This window comes from Homarus americanus, unplaced genomic scaffold (genome assembly GCF_018991925.1).
Source record: "Homarus americanus isolate GMGI-L3 unplaced genomic scaffold, GMGI_Hamer_2.0 scaffold45469, whole genome shotgun sequence".
Taxonomy (NCBI): Eukaryota; Metazoa; Arthropoda; class Malacostraca; order Decapoda; family Nephropidae; genus Homarus; species Homarus americanus.
Window position 1 is genome coordinate 411,202 of NW_024743834.1, and position 22,479 is coordinate 433,680.

A 22,479-nucleotide genomic window follows, 5' to 3' on the forward strand; every position below is an offset into this window, starting at 1 on the left:
TAATTCTTGTCTGTTCTTACGCTTCAAATGTGTTGTTGCTTCAAGAGGATTATTTCACCCTTCGAACATTGTGGTGAAGTTTCTATTAAAATTTAAAAGTTGCTCGAACGTGATGTATTTAATCCGAGAGAATAAGAATCATCATCTTCACAGTTCTTCATGAGATTTTATCTCTGTTAGTGACTTTCTGATCCACGGGTTATCGATCCAGGATGGTGATAAAAATCGATATTTCAGGGTCACAGGTCACGACATGGGCTGCTTCAGAAGAGTAGGTCACTAAGAGAGAGTGACCTTTACCTGAAGCTGCAGGTCACCAACTGAGCCACAACTCCGACTCTTCATCCCGGCGTCACCTGATCAATACCTGCCTGGTCAAGGGGGTAAGAGAGGGTGGTACTTAACTTAATTAAAAGAATGTTATATAGAAACAGCTGTGGTGGTGGTGGTGGTGGTGGTGGTGGTGGTGGTGGTGGTGTTCGCCTGGCTCACTCGTTAACTATACAAAGCGACGTAAACTGTACATAATTATGGATAATAAATACTAAACACATTTTATCTTTTTTAGAGTGCATCAATCTTAATTGTTCATCTAAATCATAAAATTATTTCCTGCGTACTTTAGTGACAGTAGATCATCCATTTTGTTATAACCTAATTTTCAACCGTGAGTGAGAAGCATGTGAGGGTGTGTGAGGGTGTGTGGGGGTGTGTGAGGGTGTGTGATGGTGTGTAAGGGTGTGTGAGGGTGTGTAAGGGTGTGTGAGGGTGTGTGATGGTGTGTGAGGGTGTGTGAGGGTGAGTAAGGGTGTGTAAGGGTGTGTCAGGAGCATGTGAGGGTGAGTGAGGAGCATGTGAGGATGAGTGAGGGTGTAAGTCAGTCAGGTAATCTCGTACACGGGTCAGCACGCTCGCCTTGCGAGCGTGCTGACCATTACACCACTGGTCGCCATACATACATACATACATACATACATACATACATACATACATACATACATACATACATACATACATACATACATACATACATACTCGTACATAAAGGTTATAACTCAAACTAGATTATTTCGTTACTCCTTTATTTAAAATTGTTTCCTATGAATGGCATTTATGAATAATTTCAAATGATCTTTCAATGATGAGGCAGATGGTTCTCTCAGTAGGGGGGGGGGGGGAGGGCATAATAACATATAATAATCATGAGCTCTTTTAACCAACGATGGATGACTGAGTAACAAACCACCAACACCTGTACTTCACTCTTAATCTTTTTCAGGTAAATCTCACAGGTTTCCTTCACCACCACGAGAGCCTCCGTCGCCATCCTTCTACTACCACTCTCTCCAACATCCTCAGTTCTTGATGCCCCTATTTTAGCGCTGTCTATCCTCTTCTCTACCTATCCAACACTCTACCCACTGCCATTACATGTATTAAGCATTGTTGTTGTTTACTTCAATTCCCCCCCCTTCCCCCTCCCCCTCCACCACCCCCACCCTCCCCCTCCACCACCCTCCCAGATGTCATTATCATCACCAACTTCATCTCTTATACTCCCGAGGCTGGATTATTACCCCTATAACTTCACTCCCAGTACATGTTAGATACTAAACTGTTTGAGACTTTAAAAACCAACTTTGTATGTATTGAAAACTCGCTTAACTTGAATAGTCATTTGGAATATAGTTAGAATTATTAAAAATAATTTATGTAATTCTAATTTGATTATTTTTTAAATACTGTATCCATCTCACTTGAAATTAGACTCTGTAATTCTTGATATTGGAGGTAAAGTCAGGGTCACGGGGCCACTAAGTTGGTTGACCCGTTAACCTCTTGCCAGGTATAATGTTTAGTCTCACTCGGATAATATTAGGTTGTTTATGTGGACACGTGAGGGTGCTCAGGTAGGTCAGGTCCTTCCCTCCTACACCCCCTCAAGCGAAGGGTTTGACATATGAGGGCTTCCTAGTTCTCATGTAGGGGCTGACACCTCCAGCCAGCAGCTTAGATAAGTAGAAGATGATCTCTGCCCCGCTCAGCAGACTGAAGCCGAGGAAGAGACCCAGCAGACCGCCAATGTTGGCTACCGAGCAGAAAACAAACAGACATGTATGAAAAAGTGGAACAATTTCACTTCAAGACCAACTACGTACACATAAGAAGACCTCATTATACTTTGTACCATATAATAGAACATTTTATCACATAGAGAAGAGCAGATTCTATAGGAGCCTCTGTGTGTGTATGTGTGTGTGTGTATGTGTGTGTATGTGTATGTGTGTGTATGTGTGTGTATGTGTGTGTGTGTGTATGTGCATGTGTGTGTGTGTGTGTTTGTGTGTGTGTTTGTATATGTGTGTGTGTGTGTGTATCAGTTTTACCAACGAGCTGACTAGGCGTGGCGGCAACATCTCTCTTATATTGGGTAGAGGTCGCCCGCTCGAAGAACACATGCACTAGCGCCATATTCTTCCTGTGGTGTTGGAAAGACGAACTCTATCAGTCAACAAAGAAATAAAACAAAAATTCATATCCTGTAGTGGTGATTACGGTATAGTGTTGAGAGAGAAACTAGTCAAGCACTGTCAGAAGAAGGGAGATAACTTGAAGGTCTTGTATGTTATCTTATAGTTAACTCTTAGAAAGATAACACGGTCATCATAACAGCCAAATACGTAAACATCCTCCCAGCTGCATCTTACAACACTTCACTAACTGAATATATTTTTTGTTTGTTTAGTAACGTCAATATTATCCTTTGCTTAACTGACTGGTGGATATTTTGGCGCGTTAGGTTAGGTTAGATTAGGTTAGGTTAGGTTAAGTTAGATTACGTTAGGTTAGAATAGGTTAGGTTAGGTTTTGGATAGGTTAGTTACAAATTAATAATTAATTGAATTATATAACTAAAGATATAACCAAAAAATATATACAAGAGACATTATCAATAGTCTTCCCGTCGCTTCAACTCACTTTAAATACTCCTTGATGGCTGTCTGGATGTGTGTGTTGCTCTGCATTAAGTGTTCCACGTCCTCCTCGTCCTTCAAGTTACAAGGATCAACTCTAGACCCATTCCGAAGATCTGTCTGTGATGTCGTGTTTCAGATGTTACCATAAATCATGATAATATGGACACTACAACAAAGGTTATGTTTATAAAGTTCTGAGACCATAGTTCATGTATCTGTCATGACTACTCTGTGTGTTTGATTTGTATATTTATATTTATTGTAGTATGAGGGGACTAAGTTTTCTTTTATATATCCCCAAACTTAATTACAGGTGAGACTGAAGCCCCGGGTAAAAATGTTAAATATCTTACCGTCTCTATTTTTTTCAGTATTCCACGTTGACACATCGCCTTAATGGTCGGTAAGAGGAACTTGAGGGCCAGGGTAGTCTTCTCCATGTAGGGCGTGGGTAGGGAGGCGTAGCTGGGAGTGGCTAGGTAGGTGGTGGTGTTACAGCGAGAATAACATGACTCGCTTCCTTCATCCTCCCTGTGTAGTTTATCGTGCCAGACTCCTGTAGGAAGGTGATGACACCCAGTGAGTATTACCCTGGTACTATGGACAGGACGAATGATATCGAACAGCCAACGGAGGCACTCAGGAATCACAGAACAACAGGTAAGTAGGGGGGGGAGCTGATTGACTTACTGGAATCGTTTCTCATACAGCCTATCTGCTCCTGGGTGAAGCAGATAGCGTCTCTTCCTGTGTGAGAGAGAGAGACAGAGAAATAAACAAGAGAAGATATTAGAGAGAGAGATATTAAATAATGATAAATGAGAAGAAGTAAAAAAGTATCAAGAATCAAGAGAAAATAGAATTGGGATAACATCGACATTACTTTACATGAATTTCCCTAATAAACCATGAATGGAGTTCCTTATTAAACCATGATAATAAAGAATATTAAACAGCGTTACTAATAATAGATCAATAGTTTGTCAAATGCAAGATAAGATCATTAGGGAAAAGTGAGAAAAAATCAAAGTATCAACCGCATCGTGTACAGGTATACATACATACATAAGAACATAAGAACATAAGAATGGAGGAAACTGCAGCGGGCCTATTGGCCCATACTGGGCAGTCCCGTTTACACCCAACCCTTATTGCTCATATAAGCATCCAACCTATGTTTGAAGCTATCCAGCGTATTCGAGTTAATGATGATGTTTGGTAACTTGTTCCACTCGTCCACTACTCTGTTTCCAAACCAGTGTTTACCTATTTTGCGCCTAAATCTAAATTTTTCTAATTTAAAACCATTGTTACGAGTTTCGCTCCTGGTTGGATAGCTTGAGTACCTTTGTAATGTCCCCTTTGTTTAGCCCTGACTTCCATTTATACACCTCTACCATGTCGCCCCTCGCTCTACGTCTCTTGAGGGAGTGCACATTAAGATGCTTTAACCTGTCTCTGTACTCAAGGTTTCTAGTGTCCGGGATTAGTCTTGTCATTCTCCTCTGGATTCTTTCCAAGGATTCTATATCCATTCTGTAATACGGTGACCAGAACTGAACTGCGTAATCCAGGTGAGGTCTCACAAGCGCAAGATATAATCTTAAGATGACCTCGCTAGTCTTGTAACTAACACTCCTTTGTATGAACCCAAGTACTTTATTAGCCTTGTTACGAGCAAAAACACATTGTTTACTTGGCTTAAGATTCCTACTTATCATTACTCCTAAATCTCTCTCGCAGTCGGATTTCTCAATGGCATCGTTGTTCATCTGGTAACTGGTTTCCCAGTTTACATCTCCTAAACTGAGTACTTTACATTTGTCCACGTTGAATTTCATCTGCCATTTTTCAGACCATTCGAAATTTTTTTTTAGATCTTCCTGTAGTTTTGCTGAGTCCTCGTCAGATTTAATTACACGTCCTATTAGAGTGTCATCAGCAAATTTACTTACCTGTATGTTGCTGTCTATGCCGATATCTGTGTCGTTTATGTATATAATAAATAATAATGGTCCAAGTACTGAGCCTTGGGGAACTCCACTGGTGCCGTTAATGCTTACTCGCTGTTTCCTGTCCTGTAACCACACCCTAATCCATTTTAGAATATTACCTTTAATGCCATGTGCTTCTACCTTTCGTATTAGTCTTTCGTGGGGGACTCTGTCGAAAGCTTTGCTAAAGTCGAGACATATATACATACATACATACATACATACATACATACATACATACATACATACAGACATGAAAAGGTTAGTTAGATACAGAAACACTTAGAATTAGCGTTACCCCCCGGCCCCCCTTCTTACCTGGCATGTGATACTTCCTACAGCCACACGCCTTCACCAGGTGAGTTGTTTCCAAGTTCAGGATACACGCCTCGTGCGAATAAGCTTTAGGGGACGTCTTTAAAATGTGTTCGCCGTCTTGGTAACACCTGGTGATGAGGTTAATATGTCATCATAACAACAGGTAATGGAGGGGGGTCATTATTTTACCTTTTGGGGGTCATTCTTTTTTACTTTGGGGGGGAAGGGCCATTTTATTTATTTACTCCAATTATTGATTATTCATCACTAACCTAACCTAACTTAACCTAACTACTCACTTCCTCTGGTCGGGACGGAGCTGTGAGGCGGCCATAGTAGTGAAGGTAGTGTGAGCTTCTATAGGAATGAAGGCTTCTTTCCCAGTAGACACGACCACGCTATAAGGACCAAGACCAGACGGCCCGTTTGGTTCCTGGAGATGAATCTGTGGTGGGGAGGAGTCACTGTGTGTTAAAGCCCACAAGTCTGAGTCCATAGATATTCTTTTAGTGATGAACTGAATGTAGTGTTATTATAGTATGTTTCACCCAATGACAAAGACTCTCTCTCTCTCTCTCTCTCTCTCTCTCTCTCTCTCTCTCACTCTATCGTCCTAACCTTGAAGCCAACGGAGTGGAAGGTGCTGTAGAAGTACTCCTCCACCTGAGCATCAAGCAGTACCGTCAGGCCTTGATCCATCCCAGCAGCACTGACGGCGACGTTACTGTGACCTCCTTCTGCTGTAGTATCTGTGGTGTGTTTAGTAGTCGTGGTGGTCTTGAGCCCTGAGCGTTGTACATCACCCGGGCACAGGTCTAGATTCGTGGCCTTGCTCATGCTGGGTCACACAGGAAATCAGTATATTAATCGAGGAACTGTTAAATATCGTGATAATTCTTCATTTGTATTAGTTATCGAATAGATGTTGGATTCTATGGTAGTGAGTTTTGATATATCTATTGTGAAGTTGATCCACCCCAGTATCTCTCTCTCTCTCTCTCTCTCTCTCTCTCTCTCTCTCTCTCTCTCTCGTATAGTTACTTTTGGGTGAGGTTGATGATGCAGCAGAAGCCGTAGGTAGTAGGGACCTGGGTGACGTATTTGGTGCAGTCCTCACTGTCGCTCCACAGGCAGAAGAGGATCATGTCCTCACACCGCTGGGCGCTCTGTTCACCGTGGGAGTAGAGGAGAGAGTGAGAGAGGTAGTAGGTAGCAAAGAAACAAAGGGTAGGAGAGAAAGGAGACAGGAGAAAGAGAGAGAGAAAAGAGAGAAGAAAGAGAAAAGAGAAAAGGAAAGAGAAAGATGGAGAGTATGAAGAGGGAGAGAGACAAAGAGGAAGGGAGAAGCAGAGAAAGGACGGACAAGACAGATAGCCAGATAAAGATAGTGAGAAAGAGCTCTATCCTCTTATGTAAGTTTCAGTGAAAAATCTACAACAAAACAACCACTATTAGGTCCAGCGAGGTAAGAAATGATATAAAGAATATGACATCAAATCCTAAAGAGATAATATATATATTCTGTCGCTCTAAGTATAAGAATGAGTGTGATAATAACGTAACCAAAGACTGGAATCAAGAAACGGAGATATCTAACCTGGATCAGATTAATTCACCCCCTGAGTTACGGAGTTAATAAGAGGATAAAATAGAACATCATACATAAAAAACACATATTAAATATTAGTCACTTGTAAGAAAAAAACAATTATTGAGAGTACATATTGGGAATTAAACCAATATCAAACGATAAGTAATGTTAATGAACCCCGCAGCTGTGATGGGATGGTGGGAAGTATCCTAGTCACTAACTCGCTACAGTGGGACAAGAAGCGATCATTGTGTCCAGCGAGGAGAGGAGGGGTCGGGGAGGAATGGATCAGGTAATAGCCGTGAGAAGAGATAGAAAGAGACCGACCTCCTTAATGATACAGTGAACTTCTTGATCGTCGAGGCTCAGAACGCTGGAGTTAACAAGTTCCCTCAGAGGTTCACTGCTGAATAGATTTTGATAGACTCCACGTGTCAGTGTAGTCCAGTGGTCAGCCTTGTACTTCATTCTGTAGAAAAAACAAACAAACTATCATGGATAGATTGATAGATATTTTATTGACCACAAATTACGAATACAGAGTTTACACTAAAATTTTACATAAATGGTCCAAATGCTTTAAAACACCAAACATTAATAAAAGTTCACTGATTCAACCAGTAACACAAAAAAATAGAGGAAAACCACAAGTAAATAAGGTAAACAAAATAACTACAAGTAAAATAGACTAAAGGATATAAAATAGTTGTGGGTAATGGTATGTCCCTGTGACCTGTAACTATATACATGAAGTATTCGATGAACTGCACGACAAACAGTTTCATAATCCGTTCTTTCAGAGAGCAAATTTACAAAAGTTGAATTACTATATTGATGGCATGTATCTATTGTTCGGGGGCACTCTGGGGGAATATATTCTGAGTGTTAAAGGTATCCAGATGGTAACACATACTCTGGTCTGCAAGTAAACTAGCACTTAGGATAGTTAACATGAATGAACACTCCTGATTGGCTGAACCGTTGACAGTGTTTAGTATATAAGCAAGATAACATCAGAAGCCGGCAGTCATACCATACTACCTGTGTGTTCGTGTGTGTCTCTGTGGGGTTTATTCCTACCGCCGTCTTCCAGAGTTTCTCTCGCAGACTAAACGCGGTTGGTTATGTTAATTTTTTTACAATCTACTGTAGTTTCTTGCCTTATAATAGTTAACGTAGTAATTAGTTTTATTTTTTTTAAACCACTTATTCAACTGCTACTGACCTCGGCTTCACCTGCTGGTTCTGCTGGGGATATCAGTAGGTAATCAATCTTACCTGCCGACGACATCCTCCTGGGTGGGCGGATGGCGACTCTTTAAGATGTGGTTGAAGTTACAGAAAGTGATGGAAGGGAAATCAACCTTAGAGATCGGGGAGGTGGTGGAGTCGATGGAGATGAGAGTGGGTGAGCTCTGGAACTCGCTGATGTTGGTGGTGATGTAATAACAACACGCGATGAATGACACCAGCCAACACAGCAGCCAGAACAACCTGGAGGAGGAAGAAGAGAGGCACCAACCTTCAGGAGAACTTGCTAGGGTGATTTCATAGGGGAACATATTGTAGACGTGGCTGAGATGTCCCCCCCTCCCCTTACCCCACCCTATCCCCTTTATTCTCACTTCCCTTTCCCTCTCTCCATTCTCCTTCCCCCGCCCCTCCATTCTCCCTTCCCCGCTCCCTCCATTCTCCTTTCCCCGCCCTCCACACCCCCGAAAGGTTTATAAAAATCGATTAATGTTAAGTTTAGATTAAAATTGAACGAGTTAGTGGCTAATTTTACCGTGTGACATTTCCGTAAACACTCTCAATCTTTCAACTACTTTCAGGGATTTCCTTTTTTTATAACAAACACAGTACACGGAACTACATTTATCTGATCTAAATAAAATAAAAAAAAATAAAAAAAATCCCGAGTTAGCGTACCAAATTAACCTTGACCCAAATACTTTTCAGTTCAAGAGAATTAGAGTCGTCTCACGATATAATGGGAGGTAATGTGAAGTGAATGCACCATACGACTATAAGCAAGTGAGAGCTGGTTGGTGCGTCATTAAAAGCCAATTAGTCTCAATTGAATCGTAGTGACGCATTAAGTCTTCAGTTTTTCTTAGAACTAACTCAAGGACAAACAACTCATTAATCTCTTCCATTAGTTGTTGTCGTACAGGTGTTGTCCAGGTAATGGTATATAAATACTTAGTCGATTGTGGTAAAAATAAAACAAAGTAAGAAAATCATTAAGTGTTGTGTGTACTGACCGTAAGTCCCACGCCCACGCACTTATACTCTTGATACACACGTGAAGAATAACAATGAAATACTGAAACTGTCAAAAAGGTTGAACGATTTCTCCGACCACAGTCACCGATGGAGTCTCCCTGCCACTGTAATAAAACCTCACCTCACCTCACCTCACCTCACCTCACCTCACCTCAAACATATCCTCACTCAAAAGAATTATTTAGTTGAATGTTTACGACAATGTCCCGAGGTTAAAGAAAGAGTAATTAATCAGAAAACAAAAAATGCAATAATAACGAAATTGAAAGTTGAATAGAAGTGAGACTTTAAATTAACATGTATTTAATAAAACAGGTAAGCCACTTGGTTTACCTTGACCAACACGTGTGAAGATGACGGTATAAGGTAAAGGTATAAAATAATTCAATATAAATGTTAAAGAAAATTATGAAAAAAAGAATTACAAAATACACTTTAAAATCTACGAATAGATGTTTAATGATTCACGTCAGGTTAATTGTTTACAGTTACGATAAACACACACACACACACACACACACACACACACTAATAAAGAAATATTCCGAAATATTCCAAACAAGATATATTGATTCCTCGCGTGATGCTTGACACACGACTAAACCAAACAACTTACAATAGCTATGATAGTATACAGTTGAGTCTTAATGTATAAAACTGACGTTGGTATTGGCTATTTATAATAGTGTCCAGTTACCGGTGTATTTATCTCAGCACGAGTGAATAAAATATGTACACATTTGTCATCATGGAGAGAGATGACGCTGGCCAGTAACCGAGCGGGCGAGAGCAAGAGCACAGTCAATCACATTAACACCCAGCCATGCTCGACACCCCTACCCGTCTACTCGACCCCTTACCCGTGTACTCGATCCCCTTACCCGCGTACTCGCCCACCCCCCTACCCGTGTACTCCTGATTGACGCCATCATCGAATTCCAAACCATAAAATAAATGAAATTGTTCACTTAAACTCATTGAGCATTAAAGAATCAAAACCTAAAGAGTGGATGTAAGTCGCCTAGTTGCCAGCGTCATCATACACTTATCCGGTATAGATTTTCCTCCTGCCAGTTCTTCACTAATGGTTAAGAAGTAAATGGGTTTCATTGATTGGTAAGGCACAACCCCTCTCCTCTCTCTCTCTCTCTCTCTCTCTCTCTCTCTCTCTCCCCTCCTCCACCTCCTTTTTCCCACCTCTTTCCCAACATCCTCCTACACTATATCCACTACACTATTACCTACACTATGTCCACTACACTATTAGCTACACTATATCCACTACACTATTAGCTACACTATATCCACTACACTATTACCTACACTATATCCACTACAATATTACCTAGAAGGAGAGTTGGCAGTGAATGGTTGTCAAGGGCAGTTGGTGTCAACGACCGTCTTGACAGATATTGCAAGTCAATATCAGTCCCATTCATTGACAACTGGGACAACTTCTACGGCAGAAGGGACCTTTATGCTAGGGATGGGGTGCACCTGTCTAGGGATGGAGTAGCAACCCTGGCTGGGGCTCTAGAGGGGGCAGTTCAAAAGATATCGAAGTTTTTAAAATGCTAGGAGAACATATGAGCACGGGGGTGGAGGAGACTGCAGTGGGAGCGGGTAAACAAAGTGAAAGATTATAGATAAATAGTGTTAGGAATGATGACAAAACTAAATTAGACAGGGAGTTTAAAACTAAACGCGGTAAGGGGAGGACTCAAAACACGACTAACTTAAATGTCTACTACGCGAACAGTAGAAGTATGAGAAACAAAATGGATGATATTAGGGCCTTGGTATGTACCGAAAAAATCGATATAATAGCATTCACTGAAACATGGATCAACCTAGACACACGTGAGTTACCGGTCGAATACCAAATTGCGGGTTACAAACTGTTCCATACCGATAGGCAGACCAGGAAAGGAGGCGGAGTAGCAATCTATGTTAGGGATAATCTGAAGTGTGAAATAAATAAGGAAATAAAAACTGAGCGGAATACAGAAACAATTTGGATAGAATTAATCGACGGTAGGGAAAAATTAATCACAGGAGTAATATATAGACCTCCCAATCTTGATAGAGTCAATGAGCGACTTATCTGGGATGAAATGCGCAGGGCTTCCATACACAACAAAGTCTGTATAGTAGGCGACTTTAACCTTGGCCAAATAGATTGGACTGACCTTACAGGTAACTCAGAATCAGAGGATTTTCTCGAGACGATCCAGGACTGTTTCCTAAGTCAACATATAACCGAACCCACCCGGGGTAATAATATACTCGATTTAGTTCTGTCAAACAGAGAAAACCTCATTAGCAATGTCGAGGTAGGGAACGAACTTGCAAACAGCGATCACAAAGAAATTAGATTCCAGTTAGATTTTCAGGGCAGACGTAAGGAAAATTCCACTAAAGTACCAGATTTCAGAAGGGCAAACTTTGACAGTTTAAAGAGGCAGCTGAGAGAGGGGGTGTCGCTCTTGGCCGTGAACCTGACAGATGACACAGACCAGATAACGAGATCTGAGATTGCCGAGTTCCACGACAATTTAAATACTGAGTTACTTAATGCACAAAGGCAGAACGTACCATGCAAAAAACTCAGATCAGACAACAATGACCCTAAATGGATAAATAATTATTTAAAGAACATCATTGGCCAAAGGAAGGCTATAGGTAGAAGGATAAATCGTGGCGAAATTCACCTCCGGGATTATTATAGGGTATTGGCGAGTAGGGTTAAAACCGAGATAAGGAAAGCCAAGATGAATAATGAGGTAAGGATAGCAAGGGAGGCGAAGACAAACCCCAAAGGATTCTACCATATGTATCAAACTAAAACGCGAGAAAAGATTGGACCAATATGGTCAGACACCGGCGAGCTCACTGATAACGACAGAGAAATGAGCAATAATTTGAATAAATATTTTTCAACAGTTTTCACCACCGAAAATTTAAACATGATACCCGGGGCACCGACGTTATTCAGAGATAGTGAAGAAAACAAATTAAGTGAGATAGTAGTGACTAGTAACGATGTTAGTAAGCAAATAGACAAACTAAAGCCTAATAAGTCACCTGGCCCCGATGAGATATTTGCCAGAGTATTAAAGGAATGTAAGGAAGAGCTTAGTATGCCCTTAGCAAAGTTGTTTAACATGTCCTTAAAAACAGGTGTAGTACCAGAATCCTGGAGGATAGCGAATGTAATACCGATTTTCAAGAAGGGGGATAGATCACTATCCTCTAACTACCGCCCAATCAGTCTAACATCAACAGTAGGCAAATTACTGGAAGCAATCATTTCAAACTCTATTCGAAATCACCTGGAGAAGCACCGATTGATCAATGATTCCCAGGATGGCTTCACAAGCGGACGTTCATGTCTAACTAATCTATTAACATTCTTTTCATCAGTTTTCGAATCGGTGGACGAGGGGCACAATTATGATGTGGTATATCTCGACTTTAGCAAAGCCTTCGACAGAGTCCCCCACGAAAGACTAATTAGAAAGGTAGAAGCACATGGCATCAAAGGTAATATCCTTAAATGGATTAGGGCGTGGTTACAGGACAGGAAACAGCGAGTGAACATTAATGGCACTAAGTCCCATTGGAGCAACGTCACAAGTGGTGTACTTGGACCATTATTATTTATTATATGCATAAACGACATAGATATCGGCATAGACAGCAACATAAGCAAATTTGCTGATGGCACTAAAATAGGACGTGTTATTAAATCTGACGAGGACTCCACAAAACTACAGGAAGATCTAAACAAATTTTTCGAATGGTCTGAAAAATGGCAGATGAAATTCAACGTGGACAAATGTAAAGTACTAAGCATAGGAGATGTAAACAGAGAAACCAGATACCAGATGAACAACGATGCCATAGAGAAATCCGACTGTGAGAGAGATTTAGGAGTAATGATAAGTAGGAACCTTAAGCCAAGTAAACAATGTGTTTTTGCTCGTAACAAGGCTAATAAAGTACTTGGGTTCATACAAAGGAGTGTTAGTTACAAGACTAGCGAGGTCATCCTGAAACTCTATCTTACTCTTGAGACCACACCTGGATTACGCAGTTCAGTTCAGTTCTGGTCACCGTATTACAGAATGGATATAGAATCCTTGGAAAGAATTCAGAGGAGAATGACAAGACTAATCCCGGGCATTAGGAACCTTGAGTATAGAGACAGGTTAAAGCATCTTAATTTGCATTCCCTCGAGAGACGTAGAGCGAGGGGCGACCTGATAGAGGTGTATAAGTGGAAGGCAGGGCTAAACAAAGGGGACATTACAACGGTACTCAAACTATCCAACCAGGAGCTAACTCGTAACAATGGATTTAAATTAGACAAATTTGGATTTAGGCGTGAAATAGGTAAACACTGGTTTGGAAACAGAGTAGTGGATGAATGGAACAAGTTACCAAATATCATCATTAACTCGAATACGCTGAATTGCTTCAAACATAGGTTGGATGCTTATATGAGCAATAGGGGTTGGGTGTAAACGGGACTGCCCAGTATGGGCCAATAGGCCCGCTGCACTTTCCTCCATTATTATGTTCTTATGTTCTTATATCCACTACACTATTACCTACACGATATCCACTACACAATAAGCTACACTATATCCACTACACTATTAGCTACACGATATCCACTACACAATAAGCTACACTATACCCACTACACTATTAGCTTCACTATATCCACTACACAATAAGCTACACTGTATCCACTACACTATAAGCTACACTGTATCCACTACACTATTAGCTACACTATATCCACTACACTATTACCTACACTATGTCCACTGCACTATTAGCTACACTATATCCACTACACTACTATTAGCTAGGGCTTGGCTCCTGCTGGGCACCCCCCCCCCCCAAAAAAAAATAACAATAAAAAATAAAGTTAAACATATATATATATATATATCTCCTTGGATCGAACCAACAGCACTTAGTAGAAGAGTTGAGCCCTGTATCCACTGGCCCACCGCACCCCTTACTGTTACGGTAATTAGCTGATATTATGTTAAATCTTTCATATATCATCGTACAAGTGGCAGTAGGTGTGGTGTTGACTCTTAGCGTTAGTAATGTACTTTGAACAAACGAACATACGTTTTGTTTGTTTGTGTTATAATAGTAAGAGCGATCTACAGTGAGTCGATTAGTTTAATAGGCGGTAAGTTCAATAATTACATTGAAGTTATTATACTGGTGAGTGAAATTACCAACCAGTCTTAGTAGTTATGGCGTTATTATAATTTTAATTCACTTATAAGTCTTATATAAGTCTTTTATTGGACTCTGGTACGAGGACTTGTCAGAGTATGATTATGGTACTCAGTGTGAGGCAGTTGTACTTAGTGGCGAGTGTTGTGATTGACTTAAAACCGAAACTATACAGCTTAAAAGGCTTGATAGAATATTGACTTTTTGCGTGCATGTGTGTGTGTGTGTGTGTGTCGGTAAACTCTACTTGTCTAGGGAGTGTACAGTATATGTTAACGATTAATAAAGGGACGGATTATTTGTTACAGGGAGTCACTCAGGTGCACAGGTGAGATAAAAACTCATTAAGACTCTGTAGCCTCACCTGATAAGTCCATGTTTACCTGACTGTGTAAATTACAGTATATTGTCAGCGCTACAAAGATCACTCTCCACCATCCCTCTTCTTTTTCCTCATTCCCCCACTCCTCCTCTTCTTCCTCCTCCCCTACCCCTCCTCTTCTTCTTCCTACTCCTCTTCTTCTTCCTTCTTCCCCCACCCCTCTACTTCCTCCTTCCCTACCCCTCTCCCTCCCTACGCCTCTCTTAATCCCCACACCTCTCCTTCCCCCACCCCACCCCTCTCCTTCCCCCACCCCACCCAACCCCTCTCTTGTTTACAACTCCTACAGGTGGTCTAATAAAATGAATTCACCTTTTGGCTCCGCGTCTCATTAATTATACCAGGTGTTGAAAAGAAGATAGAAAAAGTAATACAGTAAATGGATGTTTTTCTCGTCCCCAATATGTAATGTCTTATTGATAAACATGTAGGTGTTACTTACGTCGATAATTATAGTCGCTGTTGTTGAGTTGAGTTTACAGGTAAGATGCATTCCTGTCAACCTAATCAGATCTCTTGCTCAATAGTCAATCTTCTTTAGCACATTTAACCTAACCTAACCTAACCTAACCAAATTTTTCTTTATTTTACTCAACTCAACTCTATTTCCCTTATTTCAACTATATAGTACAGTATATAACTCATGGTGTACTATATATGACCGTCAGATCAAGTTTATATACATTATATATCACCAGGTGTACAGTACGTGGCTTAAGAGGTACTGTGGTAAGGAATTCTCTCCATTATTAGGTTGCCTTGTCATGTGCTGGTTGTTCATCATGTTTTTACCTACAATATTGACCGCGGGGTGATAAGTAACAGCCTCGATAAGAGTAACTTGTAAGAAAACAATTTGTGTTTGGTTCCATTACGTCAAATTGGGAAAGATTTATCGCCCTCTTTTAGTAGTAAACTTTTAACACCATGTTTTTTAAGTATAAGTAGAAGGTTTTTATCATCCTTGTATGAATCATTCACTACGCCTTTATAAGTGAAAAGTTTGTATAACACTTATTAAGGTTAGACAGATGGCTGAGTACATTCCGGGAGAAGAGGAGACGAATAAATATAATCCTGAACAACACGATGATACTTTGGCCATGACCCGTTGGGACACTGTGTACTAAGCCCTCGATACACAAGGAGGCAGCATGGCCAATAGTGCATACCCATTTACAGGGACATTTAGGCGGGCGCTGTAGCCATTCCTCAGATGCGATAACGACTTGGATAATTACGTCCTCTGTTACGCGAAACTACGGGAGTTAATGGTAAAGCAGGAGAGCAAGATACAACCTAAACTAAACTAAACTAACCTAACCTAACCTAAGCCTAATGTATTGTCTAATGGTAGACCCTGCTACCATATGGCATCACGAAAATTGTGAACAAGTCTACCAAATCTGCTGACTTTTTTAGGAAAGTCTTCGAGGTAGTAGATAATGACGAAAATTACGATGTTATTTACTTAGACTTTAGCAAAGCGTTTGACAGAGTACCGCATCAGAGGCTTCTAAGAAAAGTTAAGGCTCATGGTATCGAGGGGAAAGTTTTAAATTGGATAAAATTATGGCTCACCGATAGATCAGATGGTCAGCGTAGATGGTGTTAAATCTGAGTGGGGCTGTGTAACCAGTGGGGTTCCCCGGGAGTCAGTACTGGGCCCATTCATGTTCATAATCTACATAAACGATCTAGATACTGGGATCAGCAGTGACATAAGCAAGTTTGCAGATGACACCAAAATAGGGCGGCAGATTAATTCAGGGCAGGATGCAAATGCACTGCAGGAGGATTTAAATAAACTGCAGGAGTGGTCAGAAAATGGCAAATAAATTCAACACCAGCAAGTGCAGCGTACTTAATATTGGAAGAACAAATACTGTCGATGTATACAGCCTTAACAACATCAACCTAGAGAAGTCGACTTGTGAAAGAGACTTAGGGGTACTTGTAAGCCCGGACCTACGGCCTAGAATACAGTGCGTTAATGTTCGAAATAAGGCAAACAGAGTATTCGGTTTTATATCTAGAAGTGTAAGTAATCGGAGTGCAGAGCTCTTATTGCAAATATATCTTGCGTTAGTCAGGCCGCACCTCGATTATGCAGTTCAGTTCTGGTGCCCTTATTATAGAATGGATATCAATTCACTGGAGTCGGTGCTGCGAAGAATGACGAAAATGATTCCGGGACTTAGAAACCTTCCATATCAAGATAGGTTAAAGAAACTAAACTTGCATTCCCTAGAAAGACGAAGAGTGCGGGGAGATATGACAGAAGTATTTAAGTGAGTGAAAGGAATCAATAAAAGAGATATAGATAAAGTTCTTAAAATATCCGAGCAGGATAGGACTCGGAGCAACGGATTTAAGTTGGATAAGTTTAGGTTTAGGAGGGAGATAGGAAGGAACTGGTTCACAAATAGGGTGGTGGACGAGTGGAACCAGCTTAGCTTAGCTTAGCTTAGCTTAGCTGGAAAGTTTTAAAATGAGGCTAGATAGATTCGTGGATGATAGAGAGTGGTAGTAACTCTCGACAGGAGCTGCCATGTACATTGCACAGCCCAACCGGCCTATTGCAGACTCCTTATTTTCTATGTTCTTATGTCCCAGGTTGCTCATCTGTCTTTCTGCCTCTTTTACACACAATTGTAGGGTCTCAATTGTCTTTCTTACTTTTGACAACACAACAAATATAACCTTTCTCACTTTTGATCTGCTCTATTCTCTCTAATTTTTCCCTCCTATGTTATCAGCTGACAATAATATTAAAGCGCGACCTTCTCGGGTGGGTCCCACTGGTCGGGAAGGTTGTGGACCCAAGGGCCGACCTGATCATCATCAAATTACTGGGGCCTCAACTGACGTCACCGCGGTTGCTGGAGGATCGGCTTTTTTCACACTTCATTTTTCCAACATTCACGGCCTGAGATCCAATTTTCCTTCTGTGGAGCAACATCTATTAACCTCTTCCCCCGACCTATTACTACTATCTGAACTCCAACTGACCAAAGCAGCTTCACCTAACCTTTTCAAGTCTCCAACTACAATCTTTATACCTCTTTGCGTTCTAAGGGAGGAGTATGCGCCTACTTCAACACACGTACACCTATAACTCGACTCACGGATCTTGAATCACCCCTTTATGATGGCATCTCTACTAACTATGACTATTTTTCTCTGTTTCCTATACTGTTCTCCCAACTCGACCAACTATTTAGAACGCTTTGACTATCTCACTTCTTGCCATGAGTCGTTGCTATCCACACACCCCAACACCGAGATCCTCTACCTGGGGGATTTCAATGTACATCACAGAGAGTGGCTTGGCTCTGCAAGGGATGACCAAGGTGGAGCTGAGGCACTCTCTTTTTCCTTACTTACTGATTTGGAACAAATAATTAAACACACTTTATGCGTTCCTGATCGACACGACCAACTTACTGACATTCTTGATCTCTATTTTACCTCTAACCCCTCACACTATTCATACTCAATTTCTGCTCCCTTTGGGTTTTCTGATCACAATCTTATTTCTATTAAATCAAACTGGGTACGACCACCTCCCCCACCCCCCTCTAACCGCCAACTATGGCATTATTGGAGGGCAAACTGGCAGTCCTTGCGGCAATTCTTCTCCGACTTTCCTTGGGATGAATGTTGCTTTTCCACTCGGGACGCCTCGGTATGTGCTGACAGCATTGCTGGGGTCATACAGGGTGGTATGAGTGCATTTATCCCATCTTCTACCAAAACTTTCACTTTACAATCATGGTTTCATCGCTGCTGTTCTCTTGCTTGTAGGGGGAGAGATAGGGTGTATCAAGCTATGAAACTATCTCCTTCTCCTATTGCCCACTCCTCTTTCATTACTTCTAGGAATCGATGTAAGGCTATTCTTCGTAGGGCCAAGCGGAATTTTATAAAAAGAAAGACCGCTGTCCTGACAAACTCTTCTTCTAGTAAATCCTTCTGGTCCTTAACAAAAAACATCTGTGATAACTTCTGCACTCCTTTTTTTCCTCCTCTTTTCCGACCTGATAACTCTATAGCCACTGAACCTATGCACTTTCCTATAATCTCTACTCGTAGGGTTGCTGGTGTGTTATCCAGGTTGGATGTGAGTAAGGCACATGGACCGGACGGAATACCCCCTCGAGTTCTTAGGGAGTGTGCTGAAGTTCTGGGCCCTGTGCTTGCTCGCCTCTTTCGCCGTTGCCTCAAAACCCAAACTTTTCCTTCTTCTTGGAAGCATGCCTTGCTTCAGCCCATCCCAAAGAAGGATGACCATTCTAATCCCTCCAACTATCGCCCCATTGGCCTAACTTTATCCCTCTCTAAGATTTTCGAAACTATCTTGAACTCCCATTTTCTCCGTCATCTTGAACGCCTCTCTCTTTTGTCGGATCACCAGTATGGCTTTCGCCAGGCGAGATCTACTGGTGATCTGCTCTCCTACTGCACCCATCTTTGGTCATCCTCTCTTAGGGATTATGGGAGAACTTATGTCGTGGCCCTCGACATCTCCAAAGCATTTGACAAGGTATGGCACAAGTGTTTGCTTTCTAAACTTCCCTCTTATGGTTTCTCCCCACCACTTTGTTCTCTAATTTCTAGCTTCCTTGAGAACCGATCCATGGCAGTTGTTGTCGAGGGATCGACCTCTCGCTCTTTCTTTACTAATAGTGGTGTCCCACAGGGTTCTGTTCTTTCACCTATTCTCTTCCTTCTTTTTATCAATGATTTACTTCACACTACGACTAAGTATATCCATTCTCACGCTGATGATTCTTCTCTTCACTCTTCTTCACATTTTTCCCTTTTTCCTAATTCTCAATATAGATCTGTTTTTAGAGCTGATATCATTACATGTATCAATGCGAATCTGTGCAACGTCTCCGAATGGGGAGGTAGAAACTTGGTTAAATTCAATAGTAATAAAACTCAGTATTTACCAATTACACTTTCCAAATTAGATGATCTCCCACCAATCACATTTCAGGACGCAATCATTCTGCCAAATTCTAAAATAGATATGCTAGGCCTCACCATTTCCTGTAACATGTCATGGAAGCCACAAATCCTCAACAGAGCTAAAGCTGCCTCCCGAAAGCTGGGAATGCTGTACAGATGCCGTAGCTACTTCACTCCTGAGCAGTTGCTTCTATTATATAAGGGATTCATTCGTCATAACTTGGAGTACTGCTCTCATATTTGGGGTGGCTCTTCTTCTGTCCAACTGTTAGATAGGGTGGAATCAAAGGCATTTCGTCTTATTAACTCTCCTCCATTAGTTGATAATCTCTCTTCCTTTTCTCTTCGGCGCAATGTTGCTTCACTCTCTCTTTTACAGGTACTTTAACGGGCAATGTTCGGTAGATTTGGCATCCTGTGTACCGCCGGCAAGGCCGTCGTTTCTGTGTGGATGTCGGTCACACTAGAATAACCCGTTATAGTGCCTCCTTCTTTCCTCACACATCCAAACTGTGGAATGCTCTGCCTTCTTCTGTGTTTCTATACTCATACAATCTGTCTCACTTCAAAAAGCTAGTTTTCCGTCATCTTCGTGGTGTAGATTAATATAACTTTTTTTTCTTTTTTCTTTCTAATCTTATTTTTTCGCCCTCTAGGCCCCGTTGTGGGTCGATGATCTGTGCCCGGGTGGGCTATTCCCCGTAAAAAAAAATAATGATAATCCTGGGAGTCTAACATACTTTGTAACTCGAATTGGTAAAATATCATGGGGAGGGAGTTGGGGGTATGGTGGTAGGGGGGGTGAATAGGGGGGAAGGGTTGGCCTCGTGCATCAATCAACTTCATGACGCACATAGGTACTGGGGGAGGGGGGTGAGGGAGGGACAGAGAGAGGAAGGGTAGAAGGGAGGGAGGGGCAGATGACGTCACATTTACATTAGCTTAAAATTGTACTGGAATCTATTATTTCACTCTTGATAAATGTCATGAACAAATTACAGTCGACTTAAAACACTGGATGATTTATGACGCTTAATTTGCCTCCGCCCCTTTCGAAGTTTCTTGAGAACATCGACCCAGGGATCATGTTCAGGGAAGCCTAGGAACATGTAATATACCCTTGAACGCTCCCCTATTCCCTATGCTAACTATCAAACTCCACCATAACCCAATTGGTGGGGTGTGATTAAATGGGGGGTGGGAATGTGGGTTGTGTGTGGGGTGGTGTGGTGTGGTTTGGGTGGGGATGGGGATGGGGGAGTGTGGTTATTTCACCTAAAGATTAACTACCTTAATATGAAGTGAGGTGAGGATGCCAAGAATCTGAGGCCAATATCAGTTTGGCCACATCTTTTAGCGTTTATTACGTATGGCTGTTTGTAAAAGTCTGAATGTCAACATTTATAACTGGGTCAACTGTGTGTGCCCCGGGAGCAAACTTGCGACCCTCAGAGTATACCAAAGACTCACCGTTTGATTACTGAGAAGTCCTTCCTGACGAAGTACTTGATACCATGGAAGGACGTCTCCTCACAGAACTCCACAATGGTATCCTTCGGTGACTCCATCGCCTTGGTCTTCGGCGTGTGTCTTGTGGCTTGGTGGTGGTAGTGGTGGTGGTGGTGGTGGTGGTGAGCCAGGGAGGTGGGACCGGTGGACAAGGTGGACTGAACAGAGGTGAAGTGACGACCTGTGACTGCTATGTTATTGTTTATATAGTGAGAGTTGTTCTGAGTCGCCATGTTGTCTTCAATTTTTTCCGGTGTTATCATCAGAGTAAAGACGTTTATTGTACTATTATTACTTCATTTGATATCTCTTAACATAAGGTTTCAATAATTTCCTAATATTTACTCGTGGTATAAGGAAGTTTTAAACTCTTGCACTTTTAAACTTTGTGGTAAAACAGATCATCAAAATTGAGTGAAGGGTGACCTTAGAATGATAGTTTGACTCTCCGAGGTCACGGGGTCAGCGGTGGGAGTGGTCAAGGGGTCAGCTGCAGGGTAAAGGGGGGGAGGGGAACGAAGGTCAGGGGTCAACGAGGTGGGGAACTAGCGGGGGGGTGGGAGTCGTCTCTTGTGCCGCCGTCGCTGAAGAAGTAGGGTCCCCGACTGATAGTTCCCACGGCCCTAATCGCCTCCTACTGTATATGTTGATCGATAACACGCCACGCAGGGGCCGAGGCGGAGGGGGCGTCAGCGATATGTGCCAAAAGTTATTAATGTACAGTAAAAGATATTTGTTGAGAATACTTGTAAATCGAATATAATTATAAGATTACAATTATATCATTCAGATAATGAACGATGTTTAGTGCAGTAAGTTACACAGCTATATCGTTATGTTTTGTTCTTTAATGATTACTATACATCAGTTGGTGGGTTTTTTTCTTCTCTTTCATCTTCCCAGGACCAGAGTACGACACTGACGTATGCTACGTGGTTGTTGAGTGAGTATGCTAAAGAATGCGCGTCACCTCAACTTAATATTTCTGGTAAAGTAATTTGCGTGTTACTGAGCCACTGGACTATGAATAGCTGATTTACAAACATGACAACTAGTTCTTATAACCCATGTTAATGTTATTGATACATTAAACATTTTACTGCATCTCAACAACTCAGGGTGTGGCTGGGTCAATAAGCGTTTGTTCTACATTATTTACTAAGAGTGAAACTAAGTGAC

The 22,479-nt window shown here is 41.5% G+C and overlaps 1 protein-coding gene across 1 annotated transcript; it reads right to left on the bottom strand.

The window, feature by feature from the left end:
* Positions 1–1,537: 1,537 nt before the first annotated feature.
* Positions 1,538–21,831, bottom strand: LOC121877556 (pickpocket protein 28-like). Its single transcript, XM_042383352.1, has 12 exons — positions 21,262–21,831; positions 8,160–8,375; positions 7,209–7,350; positions 6,332–6,456; positions 5,909–6,128; positions 5,590–5,735; positions 5,291–5,418; positions 3,669–3,725; positions 3,332–3,534; positions 2,980–3,095; positions 2,388–2,479; positions 1,538–2,089 (listed from the first exon to the last, which is right to left on the bottom strand). Exons 1-12 carry the CDS (start codon positions 21,561–21,563, stop codon positions 1,941–1,943), a joined length of 1,896 nt encoding a protein of 631 aa, XP_042239286.1. The 5' UTR covers positions 21,564–21,831; the 3' UTR covers positions 1,538–1,940.
* Positions 21,832–22,479: the final 648 nt, after the last annotated feature.

What these genes read in the sequence shown, in the direction of transcription:
- LOC121877556 (XM_042383352.1), bottom strand. Translation starts at nt 21,563, where the DNA reads ATGATAACACCGGAAAAAATTGAAGACAACATGGCGACTCAGAACAAC. An exon ending in GACTTCTCAGTAATCAAACG is followed by an intron (nt 8,376 to 21,261) that starts GTGAGTCTTTGG and finishes TTCCTCCTCCAG; the next exon opens with GTTGTTCTGGCTGCTGTGTT. An exon ending in TAGGAAGTATCACATGCCAG is followed by an intron (nt 3,726 to 5,290) that starts GTAAGAAGGGGG and finishes TCTCTCACACAG; the next exon opens with GAAGAGACGCTATCTGCTTC.